Source organism: Oncorhynchus tshawytscha, unplaced genomic scaffold, assembly GCF_018296145.1.
Source record: "Oncorhynchus tshawytscha isolate Ot180627B unplaced genomic scaffold, Otsh_v2.0 Un_contig_1538_pilon_pilon, whole genome shotgun sequence".
In the NCBI taxonomy this organism is placed as follows: Eukaryota; Metazoa; Chordata; class Actinopteri; order Salmoniformes; family Salmonidae; genus Oncorhynchus; species Oncorhynchus tshawytscha.
The window spans coordinates 220436-236116 of NW_024609660.1; the positions used below are offsets into that span (position 1 = coordinate 220436).

Consider the following 15681-nt stretch of genomic DNA (forward strand, 5'->3'; position numbering starts at 1 on the left):
GACAGCTGTGTCTAGACTGTAAGCTGTGTGTTAGTGTGTATATCTGTGATAGCTGTGTCCAGACGGTAAGCTGTGTGTTAGACTATCTATCTGTGACAGCTGTGTCTAGACTGTAAGCTGTGTGTTAGACTATCTATCTGTGACAGCTGTGTCTAGACAGTAAGCTGTGTGTTAGAGTGTATATCTATGATAGCTGTGTCCAGACTGTAAGCTGTGTGTTAGACTATCTATCTGTGACAGCTGTGTCTAGACTGTAAGCTGTGTGTTAGACTATCTATCTGTGACAGCTGTGTCCAGACTGTAAGCTGTGTGTTAGACTATCTATCTGTGACAGCTGTGTCCAGACTATAAGCTGTGTGTTAGACTATCTATCTGTGACAGCTGTGTCTAGACTGTAAGCTGTGTGTTAGACTATCTACCTGTGACAGCTGTGTCTAGACTGTAAGCTGTGTGTTAGACTATCTATCTGTGACAGCTGTGTCCAGACTGTAAGCTGTGTGTTAGACTATCTACCTGTGACAGCTGTGTCAGACTGTAAGCTGTGTGTTAGACTATCTATCTGTGACAGCTGTGTCCAGACTGTAAGCTGTGTGTTAGACTATCTATCTGTGACAGCTGTGTCCAGACTATAAGCTGTGTGTTAGACTATCTATCTGTAACAGCTGTGTCCAGACTGTAAGCTGTGTGTTAGACTATCTATCTGTGACAGCTGTGTCCAGACTGTAAGCTGTGTGTTAGACTATCTATCTGTGACAGCTGTGTCCAGACTGTGTGTTTAAAGGGAGGTGACAGACATGTCTATTCACGTCCCTTCTGTCTGACTGATTGCTGGGCCCGGGGAATAGGTCTGAGACTAGCACCAGCCCTGTGTTGTGGGACTGAAGAGTGCTGGAGCAGGCTGACAGGGCCTTCAAATGGCAGCAGGCGCCGCACCCGTAGGCTGGGTGAACTCAGGGGCATGGCTGTCTGGCAGGTGGGCAAGGCTCTTCACAGCAACCACCCATCATCATGACCTGTGCCAGGCTGACAGCTCCCTGTGTGAGCCAACTGTTTACAGTGTTCCTAGTGCCAAAGTTTGGCATGGAGAGAGAGAAAGCAGGGTGTGTGTGTGTGTGTGTGTGTGTGTGTGTGTGTGTGTGTGAGCGTCTAATGTGACCGTCTAATGTTCAACTGTTCTGCCTGTGATTATTATTATTGGACCATGCTGGTCATTTATGAACATTTGAACATCTTGGCCATGTTCTGTTATAATCTCCACCCGGCACAGCCAGAAGAGGACTGGCCACCCCACATAGCCTGGTTCCTCTCTAGGTTTCTTCCTAGGTTTTGGCCTTTCTAGGGAGTTTTTCCTAGCCACCGTGCTTCTACACCTGCATTGCTTGCTGTTTGGGGTTTTAGGCTGGGTTTCTGTACAGCACATCAGCTGATGTACGAAGGGCTTTATAAATACATGTGATTTGATTTAACGTGGTTATTTTATGTTTTTTGTGTGGGTGAGGAACAGGTGAGAAACCAGACACTTTACTGACCTACAGTTATTCTAAACATGTGTGTATTCCTTTCAATTGGTCGGCATTGGTTTTGACAAACTAAAAAGGAAATAGCAATTATTCTGAGTACATTGCTCTGGGGTGAAATGACGGGCCATTGATTGTAGAGCTGTTCATTTAGACTGTGGATAAACCAGATGGACTTTGAAATTCCAATAAAAGCCATCTGGTACTGATGCAAAGCAAACATGACCCATCTGGTATTGATGCAAAGCAAACATGACCCATCTGGTACTGATGCAAAGCAAACATGACCCATCTGGTACTGATGCAAAGCAAACATGACCCATCTGGTACTGATGCAAAGCAAACATGACCCATCTGGTACTGATGCAAAGCAAACATGACCCATCTGGTATTGATGCAAAGCAAACATGACCCATCTGGTACTGATGCAAAGCAAACATGACCCATCTGGTACTGATGCAAAGCAAACATGACCCATCTGGTACTGATGCAAAGCAAACATGACCCATCTGGTACTGATGCAAAGCAAACATGACCCATCTGGTACTGATGCAAAGCAAACATGACCCATCTGGTACTGATGCAAAGCAAACATGACCCATCTGGTACTGATGCAAAGCAAACATGACCCATCTGGTATTGATGCAAAGCAAACATGACCCATCTGGTATTGATGCAAAGCAAACATGACCCATCTGGTACTGATGCAAAGCAAACATGACCCATCTGGTATTGATGCAAAGCAAACATGACCCATCTGGTATTGATGCAAAGCAAACATGACCCATCTGGTATTGATGCAAAGCAAACATGACCCATCTGGTACTGATGCAAAGCAAACATGACCCATCTGGTACTGATGCAAAGCAAACATGACCCATCTGGTACTGATGCAAAGCAAACATGACCCATCTGGTACTGATGCAAAGCAAACATGACCCATCTGGTACTGATGCAAAGCAAACATGACCCATCTGGTACTGATGCAAAGCAAACATGACCCATCTGGTACTGATGCAAAGCAAACATGACCCATCTGGTACTGATGCAAAGCAAACATGACCCATCTGGTACTGATGCAAAGCAAACATGACCCATCTGGTACTGATGCAAAGCAAACATGACCCATCTGGTACTGATGCAAAGCAAACATGACCCATCTGGTACTGATGCAAAGCAAACATGACCCATCTGGTACTGATGCAAAGCAAACATGACCCATCTGGTACTGATGCAAAGCAAACATGACCCATCTGGTACTGATGCAAAGCAAACATGACCCATCTGGTACTGATGCAAAGCAAACATGACCCATCTGGTACTGATGCAAAGCAAACATGACCCATCTGGTACTGATGCAAAGCAAACATGACCCATCTGGTACTGATGCAAAGCAAACATGACCCATCTGGTACTGATGCAAAGCAAACATGACCCAGGCCATATTAATATAGACTGAGATGAACTGCATTCCAAAACTGCTGGGGAGAATAAATCACCAGCCAGTCAGGTTTTCTACCGGTGTTTGGCTGAAGGCAGGTGCTAATTTCTGGTTGTTTGACCCACCTCAGGCAGGTAGTGTGGGTTGGCCATCTTGGTGGTCATGTAGAACCTGAATTTCTTGTTGTAGTCAATGTCGGAGTCTCCAAGGCGGATGAGGGTGCGGCCGCCCGCCACAAACGTCTGCTTCAGCAGGATGGGCTCCAGAGCCGGGTCCACAGTCTCCTTCAGCTATTCACACACAACCAGGACACAAAATGGACGCCACGCTGGTCAGTTTTACCATTCTTCCTGTTCCAAGTCAACTCACCCAGGTCTCTTTGCTAACTCTAGACCCAAAATGGAGGTTAGAACTGTCCCCCAAGACTAATCTCCATGGTGAATCGTGACCTACAATGGCTGCCATAGTACTGACCTCCTCCAGCAGTACGGGCATGCCCATGCGGATGGCGTTCTCCAGGGTTCGCAGGAAACCAGAGTCGGTCAGCTTGATCACCTTCAGACCGTTCTTGGTCTCCTTGGAACGGATCCAACGGTTGGCCTGGAGACGGACCAGACACAGTTGTATAAAGCATTTCAAATGAGGGATTATTTGTTTAGTTTCAGGTCGGTTGTGATTGTGTAGCTACGTCATCCCAACGCCACAAGGGACAGAACTTCCATATTGTCCCTTTATAGTATCCATGTGACCACCATTGAGGGGTCATGTCATTTCCTCTCATACCAGAAAGTCACTATGTTGCCCATGACACAGGTGTCAAACTCAATCCACGAAGGACCGAGTGTCTGCAGGTTTTCGCTCCTCCCGTGTACTTGATTGATGAATTAAGGTCACTAATTAGTAAGGAACTCCACACACCTGGTTGTTTAGGTCTTAATTGAAAGGAAACAACTAAAACCTGCAGACACCAGGCCATCCACGGAATGAGTTTGACACCCCTGGTGATTGATGAACCCGGCAGGTCAGAATCACTCTCATCGACATGAATGAAAACTGACAAACAGAAATGCACTACATTCGAGTCAGTGGACAGACAAGCCGTGTGTGTGGGAGTCAATGAAGTGTCCCCATGCTAGGCTGTCAGCAAGCCTCCCTGCCTCTCCCCATCTCAATCGCGGCCTGTGCATGGCAGACAGAGACCAGTCAACAGACCGCTCCCTGGGGCAGAGGCCCAAAGAAAGAGAGGAGAAGGAGAAAGGAACAAAAGATGACAGGAAGCAACATAAGAGGTGTCAGGGGACTGGAGCTGAGAGTCAAACTACAGAGTGGCCAAGCGCATGGAGTCTGTGTGTGTGATTACAACACAGAGAGAGTGGGAATAGTCTTAGTGTCTCAGGGCTGTTGTCTCCGTGGTGATAAGGGAATAGTGTTAGTAATAGAATAGTCAGGGCGATTGTCTCCTGTTGTTGCCTTGTTCCAGGCTGGGGTCTGAGAATAGGAGTCAGGTTTGTTCCAGGCTGGGGTCTGAGAATGGGAGTCAGGATTTGTTCCAGGCTGGGGTCTGAGAATGGGAGTCAGGGTTTGTTCCAGGCTGGGGTCTGAGCATGGGAGTCAGGGTTTGTTCCAGGCTGGGGTCTGGGAATAGGAGTCAGGATTTGTTCCAGGCTGGGGTCTGAGAATGGGAGTCAGGGTTTGTTCCAGGCTGGGGTCTGAGCATGGGAGTCAGGGTTTGTTCCAGGCTGGGGTCTGAGAATGGGAGTCAGGGTTTGTTCCAGGCTGGGGTCTGAGAATGGGAGTCAGGGTTTGTTCCAGGCTGGGGTCTGGGAATGGGAGTCAGGGTTTGTTCCAGGCTGGGGTCTGGGAGTCAGGGTTTGTTCCAGGCTGGGATCTGGGACCCATGGTTTGTTCCAGGCTGGGGTCTGGGAGTCAGGGTTTGTTCCAGGCTGGGGTCTGGGATTGGGACCAATGGTTTGTTCCAGGCTGGGGTCTGGGAGTCAGGGTTTGTTCCAGGCTGGGGTCTGGGAGTCAGGGTTTGTTCCAGGCTGGGGTCTGAGAATGGGAGTCAGGGTTTGTTCCAGGCTGCGGTCTGGGAATGGGACCCATGGTTTGTTCCAGGCTGGGGTCTGGGAGTCAGGGTTTGTTCCAGGCTGGGGTCTGGGAATGGGAGTCAGGGTTTGTTCCATGCTGGGGTCTGGGAATGGGACCCATGGTTTGTTCCAGGCTGGGGTCTGGGAGTCAGGGTTTGTTCCAGGCTGGGGTCTGAGAATGGGAGTCAGGGTTTGTTCCAGGCTGGGGTCTGGGAATGGGAGTCAGGGTTTGTTCCAGGCTGGGGTCTGGGAATGGGAGTCAGGGTTCGTTCCAGGCTGGGGTCTGGGAATGGGAGTCAGGATTTGTTCCAGGCTGGGGTCTAGGAGTCAGGGTTTGTTCCAGGCTGGGGTCTGGGAGTCAGGGTTTGTTCCAGGCTGGGGTCTGAGAATGGGAGTCAGGGTTTGTTCCAGGCTGGGGTCTGGGAATGGGACCCATGGTTTGTTCCAGGCTGGGGTCTGGGAGTCAGGGTTTGTTCCAGGCTGGGGTCTGGGAGTCAGGGTTTGTTCCAGGCTGGGGTCTGGGAGTCAGGGTTTGTTCCAGGCTGGGGTCTGGGAGTCAGGGTTTGTTCCAGGCTGGGGTCTGAGAATGGGAGTCAGGGTTTGTTCCAGGCTGGGGTCTGGGAATGGGACCCATGGTTTGTTCGAGGCTGGGGTCTGGGAGTCAGGGTTTGTTCCAGGCTGGGGTCTGAGAATGGGAGTCAGGGTTTGTTCCAGGCTGGGGTCTGGGCAAGAGACCCATGGTTTGTTCCAGGCTGGGGTCTGGGAATGGCAGTCAGGATTTGTTCCAGGCTGGGGTCTGAGAATGGGAGTCAGGGTTTGTTCCAGGCTGGGGTCTGAAAGGGAGTCAGGGTTCGTTCCAGGCTGGGGTCTGAGAATGGGAGTCAGGGTTTGTTCCAGGCTGGGGTCTGAGAATGGGAGTCAGGGTTTGAGCCACAACACATTACAACACAACTGTTATTTTAGCAAAAAACCCTGGTCATCATAGCCAATACAAGAATAGAGAAAATTACAACTAGAAATACAACTATACAAGTAGCTTATTACAAAGTATAAGATGAATCACTATTTGCAACACCATCGCATATAAAGGTATCTGTGATTAAAAGATGTTATAGAATCTAAATAGAGTATTTAAGTAGAGGACTGAATCCAGAAGAGATGAAAAGTGTGGTAAGACAAATACTTCTGATTGGCTGATTGGTTGAATGATTTAAGACAAAAAGCACTGATTTGCTGTCGACTGGGTCACCTGATCCTGAGGGTCGATCATGAGTGGCCAGCGGCGTCCCACGGGTAACCAGGATTCCATTCTCAGTGGAAACGGTGTCCCGGGGCAACCCCTCGGCGTTCCACAGGCGGATCTCATAGGGGTCACCCAGGATGTTGATGAGGCTGAAGCTGGCACTGATGGGGATGCCCAACTCCTGGCATCGCACAATCCACTGGTCTATCAGCTACACAGACACACACACAGCCACACACACACAGCCATACACACACACACACACACACACACACACAGCCACACACACACGCACGGCCACACACACACACACACGTTTATCAACAATCAGAGCCTTGTATATTCAGGATGAATGAACATTCCCAAGTCATCTGACTCCATAACGATCTGCCATAACAGAGACAGTGGTAGTATTGACAGACAGTATAGAGACAGTGGTAGTATTGACAGACAGTGGTAGTATTGACAGACAGTATAGAGATGGTGGTAGTATTGACAGACATTGGTAGTATTGACAGACAGTGGTAGTATTGACAGACAGTATAGAGACAGTGGTAGTATTGACAGACAGTGGTAGTATTGACAGACATTACAGACACAGTGGTAGTATTGACAGACAGTGGTAGTATTGACAGACAGTACAGAGACAGTGGTAGTATTGACAGACAGTGGTAGTATTGACAGACAGTACAGAGACAGTGGTAGTATTGACAGACAGTGGTAGTATTGACAGACAGTATAGAGATGGTGGTAGTATTGACAGACAGTGGTAGTATTGACAGACAGTATAGAGACAGTGGTAGTATTGACAGACAGTATAGAGACAGTGGTAGTATTGACAGACAGTACAGAGACAGTGGTAGTATTGACAGACAGTATAGAGACAGTGGTAGTATTGACAGACAGTGGTAGTATTGACAGACAGTATAGAGGCAGTGGTAGTATTGACAGACAGTGGTAGTATTGACAGACAGTATAGAGGCAGTGGTAGTATTGACAGACAGTGGTAGTATTGACAGACAGTATAGAGACAGTGGTAGTATTGACAGACAGTGGTAGTATTGACAGACAGTACAGAGACAGTGGTAGTATTGACAGACAGTGGTAGTATTGACAGACAGTATAGAGGCAGTGGTAGTATTGACAGACAGCACATAGACAGTAGAAGTATTGACAGACAGCACATAGACAGTGGTAGTATTGACAGACAGCACATAGACAGTGGTAGTATTGACAGACAGCACACAGACAGTGATAGTATTGACAGACACCACATAGACAGTGGTTGTATTGACAGACAGTACAGAGATGCTGGTAGTATTGACAGACAGTACATAGACAGTGGTAGTATTGACAGACAGTACAGAGACAGTGGTAGTATTGACAGACAGCACATAGACAGTGGACTCATTGACAGACAACACATAGACAGTGGAATCATTCACAGACAGCACATAGACAGTGATGGTATTGACAGACAGCACATAGACAGTGGTAGTATTGACAGACAGCCAGACAGACCCAGTGGGTTGAGGTGAGTGAGAGTCATTAGGCCAGAGTGCCAGTGTGGGCAGGGAGGTTGACACATGGTCTGCCTCTCCGTCTGGCCCGAGGGAGAGAGGTGGGCACACAGACACTGTCTAGAACAGGCAGGCTTCACTGGGTTTGGTTCCAATAGTGTACAGAGAACAGTCAGCAATGTTTAGACGCAGACGCAGGGCGCAGAAGTAGAGTGAAAGTATATAACAGATAGTAAGAACCGTGTATAAAGCTACATCTCTATAGAGGCCATACATACCAGGTGTCTCCACTGCAAGGGGAAGGCTATGTAGTTTAGAATGGTTATAATGCAACATACTGCGGTAGGTTATAGTGAGAATTAGCGGTCTGTATATAAAGGATGTACCAGTTGTCTATAGTGCATTGTGAAGGCTCCGTAGTATGCCACGCAGGCTGCAGGTTATAGTGAGAATTAGCAGTCTGTATATAAAGGATGTACCAGTTGTCTATAGTGCATTGTGAAGGCTCCGTAGTACGCCACGCAGGCTGCAGGTTATAGTGAGAATTAGCAGGCTGTATGTACAGGATGTACCAGTTGTCTATAGTGCATTGTGAAGGCTCCGTAGTACGCCACGCAGGCTGCAGGTTATAGTGAGAATTAGCAGTCTGTATATAAAGGATGTACCAGTTGTCTATAGTGCATTGTGAAGGCTCCGTAGTACGCCACGCAGGCTGCAGGTTATAGTGAGAATTAGCAGGCTGTATATACAGGATGTACCAGTTGTCTATAGTGCATTGTGAAGGCTCCGTAGTACGCCACGCAGGCTGCAGGTTATAGTGAGAATTAGCAGGCTGTATATACAGGATGTACCAGTTGTCTATAGTGCATTGTGAAGGCTCCGTAGTACGCCACGCAGGCTGCAGGTTATAGTGAGAATTAGCAGTCTGTATATAAAGGATGTACCAGTTGTCTATAGTGCATTGTGAAGGCTCCGTAGTACGCCACGCAGGCTGCAGCGATGAAGACGTTTCCCACCACGTTATGGATCTCCTGTTCAAACAGTTCGATGCTCTCCTGCCAGCGAACCTGCTCATCCCCCAGAGCTGCTGTCAGTTTCCCTGCACGGCCCAGCCTCGCCTCGGTCAGAGCCATGGTCTTAGCTGGGGGGGAGAGGGGGGGATAGGGTAAGGGGAGGGAGAAGGGAAGGAAAGTGAGGGAGAGGATGGGAGGCAGAGAGAGTTCATGTAGCAGACAGCACACAGAAGAGATTACAGTAGATTAGTCCTGACATGTTCCTGGAACTTTGGTTTGTCTTGGAAAACATTGTGGGAACTTTAAGCGCCAACATGATGGAAATCATGTGCCAAAATCTGTCAAACTCAGTCTTACCCAGACCCTCCTCTCAAACTCTTACCCATACCCTTCTCTCTAACTCTTACCCAGACCCTCCTCTCTAACTCTTACCCAGGCCCTCCTCTCTAACTCTTACCCAGACCCTCCTCTCTAACTCTTACCCAGACCCTCCTCTCAAACTCTTACCCAGACCCTCCTCTCTAACTCTTACCCATACCCTTCTCTCTAACTCTTACCCAGACCCTCCTATATAACTCTTACCCAGACCCTCCTATATAACTCTTACCCAGACCCTCCTCTCATGACTCTTACCCAGACCCTCCTCTCAAACTCTTACCCAGACCCTCCTATATAACTCTTACCCAGACCCTCCTCTATGACTCTTACCCATACCCATACCCTCCTCTCTAACTCTTACCCAGACCCTCCTCTCTAACTCTTACCCAGACCCTCCTCTCTAACTCTTACCCAGACCCTCCTCTCTAACTCTTACCCATACCCTTCTCTCTAACTCTTACCCAGACCCTCCTATATAACTCTTACCCAGACCCTCCTCTATGACTCTTACCCAGACCCTCCTCTCAAACTCTTACCCAGACCCTCCTATATAACTCTTACCCAGACCCTCCTCTATGACTCTTACCCATACCCTCCCTCTAACTCTTACCCATACCCTTCTCTCTAACTCTTACCCAGACCCTCCTCTCTAACTCTTACCCAGACCCTCCTCTCTAACTCTTACCCAGACCCTCCTCTCTAACTCTTACCCAGACCCTCCTCTCTAACTCTTACCCAGACCCTCCTCTCTAACTCTTACCCAGACCCTCCTCTCTAACTCTTACCCAGACCCTCCTCTCTAACTCTTACCCAGACCCTCCTCTCTAACTCTTACCCAGACCCTCCTCTCTAACTCTTACCCAGACCCTCCTCTCTAACTCTTACCCAGACCCTCCTCTCTAACTCTTACCCAGACCCTCCTTCTCTGCGATGCTCTGGTCAAACTGGTCCTGGAGGATCTTAATCTTGTTCTGTACTTCCTGTAGCTGGGCCTGCTTCTCCTTCAGGGTTGCCATGGTAGCGTTCAGCTCTGTCTGCAGCCAGAAGGGTGGGATATAAAAACAAATACCTAATACTGTACTTAGGTGTGTGTGTGTGTGTGTGTGTGTGTGTGTGTGTGCCACTGACCTGTGCGGCGGCCAGTCTTTCTTTCTTGGGTCCGACCTCCTTGAGGACTCTGGAGTAGAGGTCCATGGCCCGGACCCACATACACATGGACTTGCAGGCCTTGGACACCTTTTCCACCTTCTCAGGGACAAAGTCTGGGTTGTTCACATACTTCTGAAGCTAAAAAAAAACAACAACAATTAAAATCATCATTATTTAGTTTGTGTTCCAAACCGCACCCTATACAGCGTACTACTGTTGACCAGAGGCCTAGTCCCTATATAGTGCACTACTTTTGACCAGAGTGAGGGGGGTTCTGCAAATGCAGTGAGGGAAATACAAACAAATAATGAAGCCAATACAGGAAGACATGAATAGAAGATGATCAAAAAACAACAATGTCCAAAAGAGTTAGTGACCTTCTGGAGAATCTGGGGCTTAATGTTTTCCTTGTCATATTCCATCAGCTTCCTGAGGAAGTAGGAGTCACCCAGCACCTGCTTGGCACTGGACCAGTCTGGTCTGGAGAGGTGGGTGGGGGGAGAGAGGAGAGAGAGAGAGAGAGACAAAGTTGAAGTAAAGAGAGAGAGAGATACAGTGTGTATGTGTGTGTGTGTGTGTTGTGTGGTGTGTGTGTGTGTGTGTGTGTGCACGTGCGTGTGTGTGTGCGTGCGTGCGCGTGCGTGCGTGTGTGTGTGTGTGTGGTGTGTGTGTGCACGTGCGTGCGTGTGTGTGCGTGCGTGTGTGTGTGTGTGGTGTGTGTGTGCACGTGCGTGTGTGTGTCTGTGAGAGATACAGCTGGAGTCATGCTATCTAACAGGCCTGCTATGAGTACAGACAGGAAGCAGCAGAGAAAACACCAGCCACCGATCCAGATGACATATTATTCTATCAGACAGACAGAGACAAGAGGACATGATGAGTCTTCAGCAGCAGCAGAGTAGTGACTGACCTCAGCCAGTCTCCCATACTGGACCCTGCAGCTACCTTCTGTCTATGGGGCAATGACAACATGTAGGGTTTGTATGCAGGGATGGTCATGTATCTAGCCCAGTAGCCCGAGGCTAGTGCTGATCAGCTTGTAGAAAATGTACCCAACTAGCCCACTGGCTAGATACATTTTGTCTTTTTAAATAATGCATGGCCTACATTTCACAAGTTCCATCCCAGTGTGTCTGCATTGGGAGTCACTGGTACATTCGTATCAGTTGTTGCTACGTTAGTGATCCATCCACTGACAGCCTCATATGGCATTAAGTTCAACAATAATATGCTATTAGCTAATACATTAGTTAACTCTTCATGGACTGACTTGTTGCAGAGACAATGATTACGTTATCAATCTGTATCCAAGCATCGTCAGCTGACTGACATGCAGCTGAGATACTATCTCCCAAGAGAATACTGGTCAGTTATCGTCCCAGCTGTGTATATACCCCCTCAAACAGATACCACGACGGCCCACAAGGAACTTCACAGGACTCTATGTAAACCATATATCCTGAGGCTGCATTTATTGTAGCTGGGGATTTGAACAAAGCAAATTTGAGAACAAGGCTACCTAAATTCTGTCAGCATATTGATTGCAGCACTTACACTCGATCACTGCTACTCTAACTTCCGCGATGCATACAAGGCCCTCCCTCGTCCTCCCTTCGGCAAATCCGACCATGACTCCATCTTGCTCCTACCGTCTTATAGGCAGAAACTGAAAGAGGGTGTACCCATGACTAGAACCATTCAACGCTGGTCTGACCAATCGGAATCCACGCTTCAAGATTGTTTTGATCTGACTGGGAAATGTTCCGGGCAGCCTCAGAGAACAACATCGGTCTATATGCTGACTCGGTGAGTGAGTTTATAAGGAAGTGCATTGGAGATATTGTACCCACCATGACTATTAAAACCTACCCTAACCAGAAACCGTGGATGGATCGCGCAAAACTGAAAGCGCGAACTACCATATTTAACCATGGAAAGAGGACTGGGAATATGGCCGAATATAAACAATGTAGTTATTCCCTCCGATAGGCAATCAAACAAGTGAAATGTCGGTATAGGGACAAAGTGGAGTCGCAATTCAACAGCTCAGATACAAGACGTATGTGGCAGGGTCTACAGGCAATCACGGATGACAAAAAGAAAACCAGCCACGTCACAGACACCGACGTCTCGCTTCCAGACACACTAAACACCTTCTTTGTCAGCTTTGAGGATAATACAGTGCCACCGGTACGGCCCACTAACAAGGAATTGGGTCCTGTACTTTCTGACGGGCCGCCACCAGGTGGTGAAGGTAGGAAACATCATCTCCACTTTGCTGACCCTCAACACTGGTGCCCCACAGGGTGCGTGCTAAGCCCCCTCCTGTACTCTCTGTTCACCCAACAGCAGAGGGAGCACCCCCCTATCCACATCGAAGGGAGAACAGTGGAGAAGGTGGAAAGTTCCTGGGCATACACATCACAGACAAACTGAAATGGTCCACCCACACAGACAGTGTGGTGAAGGCACAGCAGCGCCTCTTCAACCTCAGGAGGCTGAAGAAATGTGGCTTGTCACTTAATACCCTGACAAACTTTTACAGATGCACAAGCGAGAGCATCCTGTCGGGCTGTATCACCGCCTGGTACGGCAACTGCACCGCCCGCAATCGAAAGGCTCTCCAGAGGGTAGTGCGTTCTGCACAACGCATCACCGGGGGCAAACTAACTGCCCTCCAGGACACCTACACCACCCGATGTCACAGGAAGGCCATAAAGATCATCAAGGACAACAACCACCCGAGCCACTGCCTGTTCACCCCGCTATCATCCAGAAGGTGAGGTCAGTACAGGTGCATAAAAGCAGGGACCGAGAGACTGAAAAACAGCTTCTATCTCAAGGCCATCAGACTGTTAAATAGTCATCACTAACTCAGAGAGGCTGCTGCCAACATAGAGGCTCAAATCACAGGCCACTTTAATAAATTGATCACTAGCCACTTTAAACAATGCCACTTTAATAATGTTACCATGTCTTACATTACTCATCTCACATGTATCTACTGTATCTTATATCATCTTTTGCAGCTTGCCTGTGCCACTCGGCCATCGCTCATCCATATATTTATATGTACATATTCTTATTCATTCCTTTACACTTGTGTGTATAAGGTAGTGGTTGTGGAATTGTTAGATTACTCGTTGGTTATTACTGCACGGTCAGAACTAGAAGCACAGGCATTTCGCTACACTCGCATTAACATCTGCTAACCATGTGACCAATAAACATTTATTAGATTTTTGATCTAAGATGCATCAACCATAATGTTGTCAATATGTGATCTAAGTGTCGTTAGCGGACTGACATGCATCAATCACAACGTTGTCAATACGTTATCTAAGTGTTGTTAGTGGACTGATATGCATCAATCACAACGTTGTCAATCCGTTATCTAAGTGTTGTTAGTGGACTGATATGCATCAATCACAACGTTGTCAATCCGTTATCTAAGTGTTGTTAGTGGACTGACTTGCTGCCCAGCAGGATGCAGACGGCCTCCATGACAGTCATGACCATGTCAGGTGGTTTGGTGAAGACCCTGATCTCTGAGATGTCTGCCTTGTCCAGTGAGTCTAGGGCCTTGTTGGCACCTTCCAGAGCAGGCAGAGCCTCGTCTAGATCCCTCTGAGCGTCTGCTGCTATGGCCTGGGTGTCCTCAGCCTTCACCTTGGCCAGGGCCTCATCCTCCTTCACCACTTTACGCACCTGGGGACACACAGACACACACACACACAGGCACACAGACAAACACACAGACACACACACACACAGAGACCGACAGACAGACAGACAGAGACAGACAGACAGACAGACAGACAGACAGACAGACAGACAGACAGACAGACAGACACACACAGACCAACAGACAGACAGACAGACAGACAGACAGACAGACAGACAGACACACACAGACAGACAGACAGACAGACAGACAGAGACAGACAGACAGACAGACAGACAGACAGACAGACAGACAGACAGACAGACAGACAGACAGACAGTTGAATAGGCGTACACATGAAGAAAAAAAACAGGAGGACATAACACTAACACCAATCTACACACCCACACACTCCCCCTAGACACACACATTTCCCCAAGACACATACAAACAAAAAATGCCCACCCTTGTCAACTCTCTCCTGGTCAATGGCTAGTTTCCCTAGCTCCACCCTCTCCTGGTCAATGGCTAGTTTCCCTAGCTCCACCCTCTCCTGGTCAATGGCTAGTTTCCCTAGCTCCACCCTCTCCTGGTCAATGGCTAGTTTCCCTAGCTCCACCCTCTCCTGGTCAATGGCTAGTTTCCCTAGCTCCACCCTCTCCTGGTCAACGGCTAATTTCCCTAGCTCCACCCTCTCCTGGTCAATGGCTAGTTTCCCTAGCTCCACCCTCTCCTGGTCAACGGCTAGTTTCCTAGCTCCACCCTCTACTGGTCAACGACTAGTTTCCCTAGCTCCACCCTCTCCTGGTCCACGACTAGTTTCTCTAGCTCCACCCTCTCCTGGTCCACGACTAGTTTCTCTAGCTCCACCCTCTCCTGGTCAACGACTAGTTTCCCTAGCTCCACCCTCTCCAGGTCCACGACTAGTTTCCCTAGCTCCACCCTCTCCTGGTCCACGGCTAGTTTCCCTAGCTCCACGACTAGTTTCCCTAGCTCCACCCTCTCCTGGTCCACGGCTAGCTTCCTGGTTTAGTTTCCCTAGCTCCACCCTCTCCTGGTCATCGACTAGTTTCCCTAGCTCCACTCTACACCCACCTTGTCTGCGCTCTCCTGGTCCACGACTAGTTTTCCTAGCTCCACCCTCTCCTGGTCATCGACTAGTTTTCTAGCTCCACTCTACACCCACCTTGTCTGCACTCTCCTGGTCCACGACTAGTTTCCCTAGCTCCACCCTCTCCTGGTCACGGCTAGTTTCCCTAGCTCCACCCTCTCCTGGTCCACGACTAGTTTGTCTAGCTCCACCCTCTCCTGGTCAAAGGCTAGTTTCCCTAGCGCCTCTACACCCACCTTGTCTGGTCTCCTGGTCAAGGCTAGTTTCCCTAGCTCCACCTCTCCTGGTCATCAACTAGTTTCCCTAGCTCCACTCTACACCCACCTTGTCTGCACTCTCCTGGTTAACGACTAGTTTCCCTAGCTCCACCCTCTCCTGGTCCACGACTAGTTTCCCTAGCTCCACCCTCTCCTGGTCCACGACTAGTTTCCCTAGCTCCACCCTCTCCTGGTCCACGACTAGTTTCCCTAGCTCCACCCTCTCCTGGTCCACGACTAGTTTCCCTAGCTCCACCCTCTCCTGGTCCACGACTAGTTTCTCTAGCTCCACCCTCTCCTG

The 15681-nt window shown here is 48.8% G+C and overlaps 1 protein-coding gene across 1 annotated transcript in view; it reads right to left on the reverse strand.

Moving 5' to 3' along the window:
- LOC112241284 (dynein axonemal heavy chain 6-like) overlaps positions 1–15681 on the reverse strand; it is a gene marked incomplete at its 5' end in the record, with an annotated part of 106484 nt that overhangs the window by 37932 nt on the left and 52871 nt on the right. The window contains 9 exon segments of the mRNA XM_042316679.1: positions 3084–3248; positions 3433–3558; positions 6295–6333; positions 6335–6499; positions 8753–8949; positions 10110–10233; positions 10328–10486; positions 10726–10828; positions 13821–14056. Coding sequence (XP_042172613.1) covers positions 3084–3248; positions 3433–3558; positions 6295–6333; positions 6335–6499; positions 8753–8949; positions 10110–10233; positions 10328–10486; positions 10726–10828; positions 13821–14056 — 1314 coding nt within the window.